The sequence below is a fragment of the Camarhynchus parvulus genome, chromosome 1 (assembly GCF_901933205.1).
Source record: "Camarhynchus parvulus chromosome 1, STF_HiC, whole genome shotgun sequence".
Lineage (NCBI taxonomy): Eukaryota > Metazoa > Chordata > Aves > Passeriformes > Thraupidae > Camarhynchus > Camarhynchus parvulus.
The window spans coordinates 89,763,154-89,777,666 of NC_044571.1; the positions used below are offsets into that span (position 1 = coordinate 89,763,154).

The window sequence follows — 14,513 nt, forward strand, 5'->3', positions numbered from 1 at the left end:
TTTTGAAAAGCAAGTGAATTTTACATATTCATAAGATATTGCAGATACCCACAAAGGTCATCAAACATGGCACAGTGGAATGCCATTGGGAAGCCATAAACATAGAAAATAGCTGCACAAAATAATGCAACTCCTGCAGGCAGGGTAGCAGAAGTGATCATTAACTCAGACACCTTGTCGCATGAAACACTTTAGCTGGCCTCATGCAGAACAGAAAGAGTACATCAACCTTATAAAAGAGACATGGAATACACCAGAAGCTGCTGTTTGGGAGACTTACTGAAGTGTCATAGTTTCCTGGAGGAGCAATGTATGTAACTGTACCCCTGTTCCGTGGGGGCAGCATGATTTTGTGTTTGATCAGGGAGTTTTCATTCACCACACCATAAATATCTCCACCAGTGATGTGGCTGCCAACCTAAAATCAGAACAGGTCTATTAGTCATAACTTTTAAAAAAGAACCTTTACAAACTGTAAAAAATACTACAGCTATTAAGTCTAGCACTGTGATTACCCCTTTTTTAAACGTTCCTTGTTACAGCACAGTAGCTCATTTACATAACTCATTACTCCAACAGCATTGCTAGCAACATTACCTGTGCTCAAGTGCCTTTCAAGGCTCAGACAGGAGCAATTACTAACAGACAAAAGAAATTTTCCTCGTTTCTTTTCCACCTCTCAACCTAATGTGCTAAGAAGAGAAAGGATAGCAAATGCTAACCTGCAGGGTTGGAAAAAAGATGCTGCAAAGGGCTAAAGCCATGACATTTTCCAGCTCTAAGGCTACCTTCACCATTTGCAAAATGTGTGCTGCAGTCATTCTTTTTTGCTCAGGTAGCACTTGCTCCTGCTAATACTTACTGCCATTCCATGAGTTTCTCTATGGTTTGGTAAATACACCAAAACTCTGTAAATTTCTCATATGCAGCAGCAAGACACCATAAGTCATATCAAGTAAGTTTTGGTGATCTCCATCCAGTCTCATACACCACTACCACCTCCTAGCACTCCTTTTTGCAAACTTAATAATGCAGCATTAACCACAGGTCCCAGCAGTCACAGCCTTAGCACACTGCTCCAGGCCTAACCTCTGGGGGCAGAGGAGCAAGGGGGGAACACAGGATTGTCAGAACCTACCCGCAGATTTTTGGAAGGTGTGAAGTCCCATTTGACATCTCGGCTCAAAGCTGACACATTGACACCTCTAGGGATATAGATACTTTTGGTCAGGGTGCTGATGTCTGAGAGAGGTCTCTGGATACCATCAAAAATAGCTCCCATAATGCCAGGCCCCAGCTCCACTGATAGGGGCTTCCCAGTACGAAGCACAGGATCTCCTACAGAGACACCAGCTACAGAATTGCTGAGGAGAAGTTCATCCAGAACAAGGGAAAGAAACCAGGCAGAAGTCATCAGGTTCACATCATACTCTCAAACCCCTTTTCTGACTTTAGGGTAATACTGTTCCTATGTTACACATCATCATTCGAGAAGCATGTAGGCCTTATAGTAAATTCTGAATTTGCTCAAACAGCAAAGTTCACCATCCTCTAGAGAGGCAGAGTAGTGGCAAATATTCTGCTTTACAATCATTTGTTCAAGTCAACTGTTGTTGGCAACTAATGTCAGCTAATATGGATGAGTCCACTGGAGTGGCAGGCAGTGGGATGACAAAACATCACACATTCCTTACATCTTCAGACCCAGAAAACAGATTAGGCTGTTTAAGTCAGATAATGTTATGAAGTATGGAATTTTTCACTTCAAAATTTGTTTAGAGAACACAAGTGCTTTGGTCTTGAGCCTTGCACAGCTTTTTTCAATAGCAGCCTAATTTTATAAAGAGTTTGTCTAAGACCAGCACTATTGCCCTCCTATCTTGTATCAAATTGTCAGGTCTGTGCACTACATAAGCTCCAAAGATTCACAATGGACTTTTCTCAGCAAAGAGCTGGCACCTTAGCAGAAGGGCCTGCTAGAATTCAAAAGAAACCTCCAAAACTTACACAAACTCAACAAATTTAATACAAGTTGACTTCAGAGAGGCCTACGACCAAGTTTCCTCTCAACAGGAGATTGAAAGTAAACTATACTCAAACTTGTTCCATGTACTGATGGAAAACTACTTGATACTGTAACAATGATGCCATCTTAAATGATAAATTATTAGGCAGAGACAGGACCTAGTCAGCACAGCAGTTTGCCAGCAAGCTCTTCAGAACCAAGGTTTGGGAGCCAGCACAGCCTTTTTCCTAGGCTCTACAGATACACACAGCCCCCTTGGGAAGGGGAAAGAGGCTTGCCTTCAAGTTTTATGATTTCTTTTTTGACATTTTCTCATATATATATATGTAATAAAAAATACATTTTACATTGCCTAGCTTTTAGAATATATGCTGCATCATAGCTGGACCAAGATACTGTAAGCCTACTGCAGAAAAAAAAAAAGTGTAATCTGTTATGCTTGGCAAAATACTCTGTGTCCAGAAGAAGGCATCCTGCCCACTTCATATTTCTATTTAAGCATTATACAAGCACAGTTATGAAAAGCAAAGATGCAACAAATATTGCTTAGGTTTGTAATTTATGATTGACACTTGTCAACTGCTTTAACAAAGAGGCATCAAAATGCACTTGAATTCTAAGATACACTTTGATTCCCAGTCAAAAAAGCCTCCTTGTTACACAGCCCCACAAGGAAAGATTCACCTCAAACCCATCAAAATTTACAAAACAGATGCAGAACAGATGTCCTGCCAGATCCCAGAGAATCTGGCAGCAGAGAGGGAGCAGTGAAAAGGATACAAGTTTCCTCATACACCTGGACAGTTGCCAGATCCCCTTCCAGGCGGATGATCTCCCCCACCAGCTCACTGTGTCCCACTCGCACCAGCTCGTACATGGCAGCACCTGCCATGTTGCAGGCCGTGACCACTGCAAAAGACAAGCACATAGGCGAGTTATTTTTCCTGCAGCTCAGGAAACCTACCCTTCACAAGTCTGTAAGAACTGCACAGCATATTCACCCACATGGTGAATATTGGTATTCACCCATATCAGACACACACTCTTGACTTGACAAAAGGATGCCACAACTCCTGGTATTTCTAGTTTGAAGTCAAAAGAATAAGTTTTCCTACAGTTTTCACTCTGTCCTTTATCCAGAAGAAAAGGACACTATGAGAATGTAGTAATTCACAGGACAATTCAGGCCATAATTTCTCTTATCTGTCTTGACAGATTGCAAACGTTGAGGGTGTGAGATGCTGTAAACTTTGACAAACAAGTTCTATAGGCACTTCTCCCTTGCAGTGAGCTGGGCCACATTCTCATCTGAATAATTAAAACACACAAGAAAATGGCAAAACTCACTCGATGCCTGCTAGTTACACAAGCCTGTGGTTCAGGGGCAGCATTTTCAAGTCACTAAACTTCTGTTTACCTTGGTAGCATCTGGATGTTGACATAAACATGGATAGATAGAGCCAAGGCACCTGCTAAATACCCTTGCATCTAAAGCGATGCCTAGAAAGCTTTTAAGAAAACACTATTTTTTGCTTTATTTTGTAGAAAAACTACGTCTATCTTGGCAAAATACTCTGTCCAGAAGAAGGCATCCTGCCCACTTCACATTTCTTATTTAAGCATTATACAAGCACAGTTAAATTAACTTTCAACAGATGAAGGCTGTTGTGCAGCATGTTTTGGGCCTGAAACTTCTTGCTGCTTTGAGTTAGATTTCAGCAGGTCATATACAGAGTCCTGGCTGCTTTAGAACAAAATTTACTATGTCTTGCATATTATGATCACAGTCACATATTTACACAAAAATACATTTTCCACTTCCTGGAAAAGAAAGCTGTGTCAGTTTGAAACTGTTTCTAAGCACCACCTCTGCATTTACAGAATGTACAGTTAAAAAATTGTGCCTGTTTAGGTAGGGAATTTCTTATTCATCGAATACATTGCATTAACAAAAAAACTTGATAATCTTCTGTTCTCACATTCCCATCCTTTCCTTCAGCTCTTGAAGAGAATGCAGGAGGGAGCAGAAAAGCCAGTAGAGTCTGCATCTATTCAAAAGCTGCTCCTAGCAGAGCCTAAACTATTTCAGCTGATAAAGATGAAGAAAGAGTCCTCCTTCTCCCAGCTGCACTATCACCACATTCTATCACCTTCCCTGACTCTTGTGGCTCCTTGCTGAGCTCCCCAGCCCATGGTGCAGTAAACAGAGCAGCTTGACACTGACAGGGACTGAGGATATCAGAAAGCACAGGGATAAACCTTCAGCAAGAACAGACTATTTATTTCATACCCTTTTAGTGAAGCTTAGCATACTGGGCCCTGCAGATTTCCAACCAAGGGGCTTTTTCTCATACAGAAAGCTTGCCTTTTATTATTATTATTTTTGTTTTTATTCAACTGCCTGCTTCTGTTCATTATGTTTTTAAAAAAGGTTAATTAATAGTAACATCTTGTTAGCAGGTTTTTTAATAGTTTGTCACACTGTAAGTCAGTAATTCTTCTTGAAGTCCCCTACCCAAAAAAAAAAAAGATGAAAAGCACTACCCAGAGCTCTTTTATACTTCTTTCAAGTGAAGATTAACAAGATCCTAGATAAAACAAAATTTATTACTTCCTCTACAAAATAATACCTACCAGGTCCTGAGACTCCATAAACATAGCCAACAAAAGCCTCTCTGTCCTCATCACGGATTTTGGGGAGCTTGGAGAAGTCCATCTTGCCTGTTCAACTGAACAAAAGAAAAAAAAATAAGAGTCAGTCCTGAAGAACACACACACATAGTAGCTTCCTCCTCTTCCCTCTGCTCTCTTATTTTCAGTTAAAAAGAACTCTGAACTCATAGCCAGAAGCACCTTAGCCTTAAGCACTTTTAACTCATTTTAAAGCTGTAAAAAGTTAAAAAGTAACTGATTTAAACAAACAAAATATCTGAGATTCCTTACTGCAGAAACACAGGGATAGAACATCACCCCATAATATGCTCTACAAAATGCTACTGAATGAAAAAGATGCAGTGCAACAATGCCCTAACACGGTTTCATTCTTTTTAAGCTTGGTAATAGGATATTTAAATGACAGAAAATCTCTTTTGTATTCCACATCTCATTACCCTCCTTCAAAATATGGAGTTTTCCATGATTCTGAGTGAGCAAGAGAATGTTCTGGGTCTGCTTTACTGCCACCAGTCTCTAAAATGCAATACTACAAATATTAATTGTGAAAATTCAATTTTTGCTATCTTAAGGTGCTGAATCACAGTATTTAGAGGAAGAAACACAGATTTTCAGAAGCACGTGAATCCTTTCTATGTGTCTCACAGCTACATACTACGCAGTCTTTGCTCTCAGGGAAACCCACGGAGCATCACAGAAGAATTGTGCTGAATAATGGGCAAACCCCCCAACGTGCAACAGTTAAACAACAGGCTGTCATCTCATGCCAGTAACTGCTTAACAAATCTCAACAAGTGGCACTGGAAAAGCTGTTTTATCAAGAGACTTCCTCCATCCATGTTTGTCCTGTGGCTGGCAGCTGGGCTGTCCTGCTTCCAGTGCGGATCAGAGGATTTAAGGGTTTTGCTTTGTGAGCCCTTACCATGCTGTGTGTTACCTTGGAAACTGATGGGTGTTAAGAGAACTGCAAGGCCACACTCTTCCCATTTCTCCTGTACAGACACCCTTAGGACACAGCATTGGTGAAAGGTGCACCATGGCAGCCCCAGCACAGAATGCCCCATGCTAACCAGCAGCAAGGCCCCTGGGCTGGTGACATGAACTGGGAGGCATCTGCTGACACTCATACTCAAGTCTTTGAGAGAAACCTAATCTAACCCAGCATCTTCCACAAGGCAGCAAATACAAAGGCATACTCAGGCTTAAAAACCTGCCCTGTGTATAATAACCAAGACAACAACTCCATTGCCACCCTTTCCAGCACAATTAAAGGATACGTTTTTGCCTATTCTTTGGGAGCAGTAGCTGACTTGGGCTATTTTTTAAACCCTACAACTGCTTTCCAGCTTTTTCACACAGCAATACAAGTCCTCTGCCCCTCAGCCTCTTTACTGATCTATAAGTTTCAAATTGGTGGCACTGCTCTTTAAGAAAAAGATCTCCCACGATTCCAAACCCCTGCTCATCCTGAAGGAATAGCTTCTCCCAGCTCCATGTCTCTGTGGAGTGTACTGTCTATCATGGCTACCACTGATTTATTCCACAGCAGCTGATCATGGCTCAGTCACCACCAGCTTGGAGCAGACCTGCTAATGGGTCTTGAGCCCAAAGGCTAAGCCAGATATCCATTAGATCCCTCTACCCTCCATAGCCATAGGTTATCTTTCACACTTCCTGGTGTTTAGACCAGGAGACAATTCTAATTTCACTGTTTTTTTCTCAAATGCTTCCTCTGACAAATGGCAGAGGGGAGGTCCTCACAAAGCAATCTGCAGTTCCTGAGCAGCTGGTATGAGCTGGTTCTGATCTGACTAACACAACCATCTCATCTTTTTTGCTTTTAACAACTAAAACTCAAGGACAATTGCTGTTCATACTGAAAGAAGCAGTTGTTCTTATAAATTCAAATTAAACATTTACTTCAATATAACAATACAGAACAATGTCCAGTGTCTTACTATCAACATCTCTAAAAGCACAGTAGAAAGTCAAACCACATTCTCATAACTGAATTAGTGACACAGCTTGGCAATTAGACAACGTCCTATATGAAAGAGTCAAATTACAAAGGTAAGGAAAAGCAGGAACACTGGGCCAGTTTTAATTTAAATTAACTTTTCTTCATAATCAAAACCTGCTTGAAGTGACTGTTTACCTTTTAGGGAGGCAAGTAAGAACCTCAGAACAGCCATTCTGTGGTTAAATGACAACATCCTGACAGCCAGCACCTGCCTCTCCTGTTCCTGGCTGCCCTGCTCCCTCTCTCTTCCTGCAGCCACCTTTCCAAATTACTGGCCAAGCCAAGAAGAGCAGGGGATTTCTCCACTAGACCACCTAGCAACACACTAATAAACCCTGTCTTTACCATGATCTTTAGCATCTGCACCAACAGCTTTGAAACACATACCTATTAACTATTTCAAGTGTAAAAGATGTGAATTCCTTCTCACCTTTGTTTTACCTCCACTATACCTCCAAAGTACAGTCTACACAAAGCCAGTGCCCACCCAGCCAGGCTGACCTCTTTCTTAAGGGCCTACACATCTCTTAACACTGAATACAAATTAGGAAAAACAGCTGTTATCTACCTCTGCATCATTTTCTTGTGCTTGTGTACTAGCACTACAGATTTTCAATTTTTATGGAAAAGTCCTTGAGGATCAAAATGCTGTCTTACCTTCCTACGTTGTTAGATGTTTTCATTGCCAGTACTCAAAGAAAATTAAATTCCCTAGAGCATACATGTACCTTAGGAGCCATGGTAGCTGACCATTTTAGAAATCTACAGAGCCCCTGAGGCCTTTGAAAGGCCTCTTGCCAACACAAGATATTAGGCACTATATGCAATTCCCCCCTACTAAAGTCCACTAGCATACCTACATAGGATATCAGCTTAATTTTAATCCTCTTATGAGTAAAGATGCATCTTGCATCCTTTACAATTTATATCTTCCTTATCTAAAACAGTTCACCAATTGATTTCAAACATGGTCTTAATCTCTAGCAGTCATATTCTGATTAATAGTACCAGAAATCAAAGTATTACTTGGAGCAGAACCTTCTCTAACTAAAAGGTGATTTATTACACTGATTTTAAAGCCCTAACTAAACATGAAAGAGCCCACAACCAGAGCTTTCTATCTTGGTTTCTCCCCAGCACAGTAATCTGGTTACACAGTAGCCTAAAAAATGTTAACTGCCCTGCTCTCAACGTTGGAGAAACCCATTTTGCTTCACTGTTCCTGGGTTTTGCATCCAACATTTGATCAGATGCAGAATTTACATTATGAACTGTCTTAACACAAAGATTTTTTCAAAATTCAGACTCCGGTGAGATTTTCAGGAGCCTTCTTGCAGCAAGGAAGAAAATCTACGACAATTTCATCACATAAACCCAGCTCCTTACCTTATTTTGCAGAAGCAGGGAGCATCAAAAACCCAGAGGCCCAATTCAAAAGCTAGAATTCAGCAGTGAAGCATCACTGCTTGCAAAATAATCGTCCTTCCAGTGCCCCTACACAGAGGGATGAGAAAGCTGCTGCAGAGGGGAACGAAATTTCTGACACACAGCAGAGGCACAACCACCTGACTTGATGAGTCATCAGTCTCTCTCTGCCTCTCTCTCCCACCAGCACCGAGGAATGCCGCAATAGCAATTCCAGCCACCTCGAGCCCAGCTGAACTCCCATCTGTGCTCTCCCCACTGCACAATGCCCAGCAGAAAAAATTAAAAGGCTTTGGCATTTGCATTAAGGGCCTCGTATAAAGCTGGGAATTCCAATGTCCCGAATGGTGCCTACAACTATCCAAATATCCTTGAAAGAGGTGCATGTTTTCTACTGGGATCTGTTCACCTGCCCGCCCTCCAGTGTAATGCAGCCATGTCAGTGTGTGCTGTGCTCTGGAAGAGCTTAACAGAACAACTGTTTAACAACAGACTGCACAGGGAGGCACTGAGCACACTGCAATACTAATTGCTTGAGCACGCTGAACAGTATTGATTGCCTCCAGGAGTCTGGTGGCGCTTCCTTAGGCTCAGAAGCCCTTCCCCTGGCCAGCAGAAGCACTAAGGCAATTGCACAACATCCAGCACCCCGACAAAGCAGAGAGCTGTGTGCCACCCTGAGTGACAGCTGCTGGAATCTGTTTTCACAGATCGACAGGCACTGCCCTGCATGCTGAACAGAACAGGGGCAGCTGTGTGATCCCTCCCTAAGAACCTGCATGAAGCTGAAGAGTTCCCTGCAGTCTTCATAACTTCTCAAGCCTATTTTTGCAAGTTCTAGGATTACCAACACTTCAAATTGCCACAAAAGCCTAGACACACAACTCATCAGTATCAGCAATTTGGAAGCAGCAGCATTACCTCAGTAGGTCACCAGTGGTAGGAATCATTCTGCTGGAATAACTTTGAACTTGAAAGTCATAGATTTTAGTACATGTGAAACAGACTGATGTGGTTTCATTTCCAAGGGTAGAAAAATAGAGTCAGAATATAAACCCTTACATTTGATATCCAGGAAAGCTTAATAGGCCTAAACAGTAAAATATAGACAGAGTTTTCCAAAGAAAATAATACCTCCTCCTCTTCTTAGTAAAAACCTAGACATTACAGGATAGTAAAGATCACCACCCACACTGGACAATCACCTTAGTGTCACATTGGAGAGATGCTTCAGATTCAAGGCTGCTGCCATTCACTGTGTTCACCTGAGCAGACTCTGGCCCAGTGCATAAATCCCAGTGTCCAGCTGCATGAAGATCTGTTGCAAGGGCCTCATAAATAACCAGATAATCACTGCCACAGATTTCCTGTAACTAGGACAGTTTAAACTTCCCCTTCTAACAGATGATATCTTTAAGAGGAAGTATTAAAAAAAAACCAGTGCTTGAATTACTAGACAAATGCAGAAGTCTGGCAGCATTTTCATATCTAGAATTTGGGATATTGTCCCACAAAAAAACAACACGCCCAGAACTCTAACACAGGTCACTGGGAAAGGAAGCCCAATAGTATTCTCAGGAAACCTGCTCCTTCACAGTATGCAGAGCTGTAATTTTACTATAAGACAGCAGGGGAAATTACTCCAGATTTCACAGTCACCAAACAATTGAATTACTGAGGTTCAGGGGCACCTCTGGCAATCATCTACTTCCAAGCCCCAGCTCCAAGCAAGCTGATATAGGCTGCTCAGGGCCACATCCAAAAGTGTTTTGATTACCTCCAGGGATGAAGCCACCACAAGTCTCTGGGCAACCTGTTCCAGTGTTCAGACACCCCTGAAGTGTTTTCCTATGTTTAAAGGGAATTCCCTGTATTTCAGTTTGTGTCATGTTACTTCAGCAGGCACCGCTGAGAAGAGTCTGGCTCCATCCTCTTTACTCCCTCCCATCAGGTGTTTATATACTTTACAGTAAGATTCTCAGAATCTTCTCTTCCTGAGGCTACATAATCCCTGCTCTCTCATCTGCTTTTCCTACATCCAAATGCTTAACAGTCTTTGTGGCCCTTTTCTGGATGCACACCACTAAGCCATGTCTTTCTTCTACTGGAGAACCCAGAACCAGACACAGCACTCTAGATGTGGTTTCCATCAAGTTTAACCAAGGTGAAAAACCACCTCCCTGAACCTCTTGGGATTCTTCCAAACACAGCCCAGGATAGTGCTGGCTGCCTTTGCCACAAGGGCACATTGCCAGCTGATGTCCAGCTTGGGGACCCCCGGTTCTTTTCAGCACTCAGTCAGCTCTCAGCCTGTAGCAGGATATGTGGTTATTTTGCCTCAGGTGCAGGACTTGGCACGTCTCTTTGTCAAACTTCATGGGATTCCTGACAGCCAACTTTTCTAGGCCAGGTCCCTCTGTATGGCAGCACAAGCCTCTGCTACACCAAACTCCTTCCAACTGTGTCATCTGCACTCCAATGAAACCAGGCAGGAGTCACCTCCTGTGCTCAACACAACCACGCGGCTCAGTCTTCTCATGACACAGACACAGACATTGTGAAGTGAACAGCACCAACCTTCCTGCCACAAGCTCTGAGCTAGAAAGAATATTTCTTATACTCAACAATATGGACATTTTTTCACTTAGTTATTCATACAATTTCAGTTGTCACAGGGCACTTTGAGGCCACCTCTGCTCTAGATAAATCCAGAACCTGCTTGAGTGATGCTCAGCTGCATACTGTGGACCAATCTGCAACCCTACAAGACCATTTCTCTTTTACATAACTTGTTCCTTGGGTTCTTATAAGCCACTTCCTCTCATATGAGGCTTGTTTTGCTCAGCACATGTACACATAAACCCATGTGAAAGAGAATTATGCTGCCACTGTCATTGCAGCACATGATTACACACTCACTACAAAGTGAGACCATGCAACACTGAATTCATGAAGTCCACCACAAGCTCCTACTGTCCTCTTCCTAAAAACAGATGGGGACCTAGCTGCGGGCATGCCAATACATACAAGTTTGATACTTCAAATAAACATCATGCCTTGCAAGCAAGCTAAAGATATAACAATATATTTATATTTTATACATACATACAGCATAAAGTACATATTCCTAAAGCAAGGGTGTGAAGTCTGTCCATGCAAGATGTACCACCACTACAAGCTGTAACTCGAGCACCCAAGCTTTTATTCAGCAGCTTGGGAAACTCCTTCAGTTAGCCCAGAACAATACTAGAACAAAGCTGTTTGAACATGACTAAGAAGTCAGCAGCTAAAATAAAACTAGACAGAAAGGCTGGCAAGGTGTTCATTGCATAAGTACTCTGACCCACTGAAGATCTGATCAGCTCAGTAGATAAGCTGCCTTCAAACATCAAACACAGATATCATGCTATATCTAGAATTGATAAAGACCAAAGCTAAACTCCTGTTACTAGAGAAAACCATATTGTCCATGTGAAAAAATGCTCATCAGCTGACTCACATGCTACAGTTTTCCATAATAGGGTTTTCTATACCAATTTTTTCCTCTCAGCTGAGGCTTCTCCAGAGGAGGAAATTGATGAGCCTCTCCTTAGTTCTTACTTGCTACACTGCTTCACAATTTTATTACTGTGAAAAATTTGACATTCCTTTCAGCCTGCTACACATTCTGCCCTTTGGTTTGATAAGACTTTCACACAAAAGAAAGATCTAATGCAACTGAAATCCAAACCATACTACAGAACACTAATACAAAATTCATCTCTGTGTTATACAGTGACCTTCTTTTCTTATCCTGATCCTGTCATCTAGCTGCTAGGGCTAAAAAGTTCTGCAGCCATCTGCTCAGTGCAATGCTCAGTCATTTGCTCTAGATGAACAGTTTCATTAACCTCCCTAACATTACTGCTAAACTAAAATCTACCCTAGCTTTTATTAAGTACAAGTCACTTGATTTTCAGGTGTATTTGGCACTGTTACTTGAAATACTTTTTGTTGCTCTAACCTTTAAGATGACAAATATTAAAATGAAATTAATACGCAGCTGTAAGCAACTATAACAGCAAACTTTACTACAGTTCAGCAGAGTGACTTCTGAATTGCTGAAGATCTTACATCAACAGACAAAAGGTGTGCAATTTGACAAAACCACTGTAACTAGATTTTTAAGTCAGGCTCAGTTTTACACACAGAATCACACGAGTTGTTTGGGCTCATTAAAATACACTGTCTCCTCTATAAGCCTCACTACTGCCTAACCCATCTGCCCAGGTGTAATGGCTAAAATACTGAGCATGAGTTTGGAATAAGCACTTCATCATTACACCTAAGTTTCAGATTACCTTTAAAGCTAGGATATTATGGAATCTTGAGTTTATTATGCAAGGCATTTGACAGCTAGTCTGAAGAGCTGAACCAGGAGTGAGTCTGCATGAAAGTCTTTGAGAAAGATCCAACATCCCTAGCAGATAGAAGTATTTTTATAGCACCTTTGGTATAATGAAACACCTGGTTGGAATCACAGCACACCTATTGGCACTGGCTTCCAGTAAAAGGAAATTAAGTTGAGGTTGACTTTTCCTGTAATGACAAACCGCATCTTTATGTTTTAAAGCAAGCTAAGCTACATTTGGAAATCTTATGTTCAAATAAATTAATACCTGAAGTATTTACAGCTTCTTTAGAACAGCCAGAGGCCTTCCAACATATTGGATTTTACCATTGTTTAAACTACATATTGAGATGGTTGTCTGAATATCTACCAGCCTCATGCAAATCTATCCCATGATAAGAAAACCCTTAAAATTTTAAGGATCTATGGGCAGTTCACATAATGGAATTGCTTATTTAGCCATCTTTACCAATACAGTCGGCAGCTAGTCTGAAATACCATCTTAGGGCTTTTCAGAAGAGCTGCTTTTTAAGGTCTTGCTTTCAGAGTGGGAAATAAAGTAATGATACAGTGTAACAAGAACAAGGGCCAAACATTTGCCCCACTAACTGCAATTATGGGAAGATGCAGTTTCTTTGCTTGGATATTAAAAAACTGTCAAGTCATTCTTCAGGCTCTTACACAAAACTTGCACACCTGAAAGCTTTTGTCCAGCTCTAATAAGTTATTCCCATAAAGGCACAGCTGTCTCTCTATGAAGTCCATGGCTTTTCCCACATCCTTTTTGTATCTCCTCATGCCCAACCATCCCAACCACAACAGGACTGCTCTTCATGCTTAGGGCACAGAACACAGATCAGCACCACAGACATCCAAACCACCTCTCTTTACATGAACCACCACAAACCACTTCAGTAAGCAAGCACAGCTTACAGCAGCCTAAAGATGGGACACAGCACACATTCTGGCATTCTTCAGGGGATGCTGTCTGGCAAAAACACAGCTGGGCAGACTGGTCAGCTGAAACTCACCAGAGCACCAACTTTTCATCTTGGCTATGAGAATCCTTACAACACGAGCATTTTTCAATTGATTAGGAAGGACAAAGATAAGGTTTTTATATTACAGAGACCCTCTGGACACCACATCTCTCAAGCATTTGTATCTGCAATGGGTCTATTTCCAGCAGGTTTTTAGCTCATTTATCTGTTCAGCACAATGAGTCTCAGTTAACTGGGGCAGCTTCCTCTGCTAGTTTTGGTCCGTGCTGATTACTTTTGATTTGAACATAACAGACTCCCCAAAATGTAAACTATGACAAAATTAAAAGAGGGGCCACCGTCAGACAAATTATTTCTGAACAGAGTGAGCAGTGACACTGAATTTTACCATTACACAAGCTCAGAGTCAAGCTGATGAAGCAAGCAAATAAATTCAACAGCTAAACTGGGTCTTTATCTGCCATTTGGTCAAGTGGTATTAACAAGGTCTGTTAGACTTTCGGGATTTATCCATATACATCTTACTGGTTTTCACAGTAAGCGTATCATTTCGGTAAAGCCAGGCCTTGGAAGGCAAAGTCTGTCAGAATAGCCATATCATGTATGGACATCTAAAAAGCTGGCAGCAAATGGTCAATGTTTCTGAGACATGGGAGTGCTGAACTTGAGAGCTTGACAAACACAGGAGAAGTAAATGCTTGGATGAAATAAAGTAACCAAACAACAAATATTTACGAGTGCAGAACCTAATGCCATGAGAGATGACCAAACCCAAGAATTTGGTATAAACTTAGCTGTCCACTCGCAAAGGGAAGAATGGAGTGAACACATCAAAGACAAGCAAAAAGCTTTTTATACCATAAAAGAAGATCCAGTAAAAACCGGTTCTGCATGCTGGACATTTAGGTGATTACTGGTTTATTCTGTACAGGAAAAAAAGGACTGAAAAGTTTAAATTCATTCTGCCTCTCCTGCTGG

General features: G+C 41.5%; 1 protein-coding gene across 2 annotated transcripts in view; it reads right to left on the bottom strand.

The window, feature by feature from the left end:
• ATP6V1A (ATPase H+ transporting V1 subunit A) overlaps positions 1-14,513 on the bottom strand; it is a 31,821-nt gene that overhangs the window by 14,649 nt on the left and 2,659 nt on the right. The window contains exons 1-5 of one of the 2 annotated variants that reach the window (XM_030944947.1): positions 8,106-8,349; positions 4,661-4,755; positions 2,807-2,935; positions 1,139-1,353; positions 281-418 (exon numbers count right to left, since the gene is read on the bottom strand). In XM_030944947.1, coding sequence (XP_030800807.1) covers positions 281-418; positions 1,139-1,353; positions 2,807-2,935; positions 4,661-4,742 — 564 coding nt within the window. In that variant the 5' untranslated portion in view covers positions 4,743-4,755; positions 8,106-8,349. Of the gene's footprint in view, positions 1-280; positions 419-1,138; positions 1,354-2,806; positions 2,936-4,660; positions 4,756-8,105; positions 8,350-14,513 lie in introns of those variants that run through there. The other variant, XM_030944938.1, reaches the window with a different exon arrangement.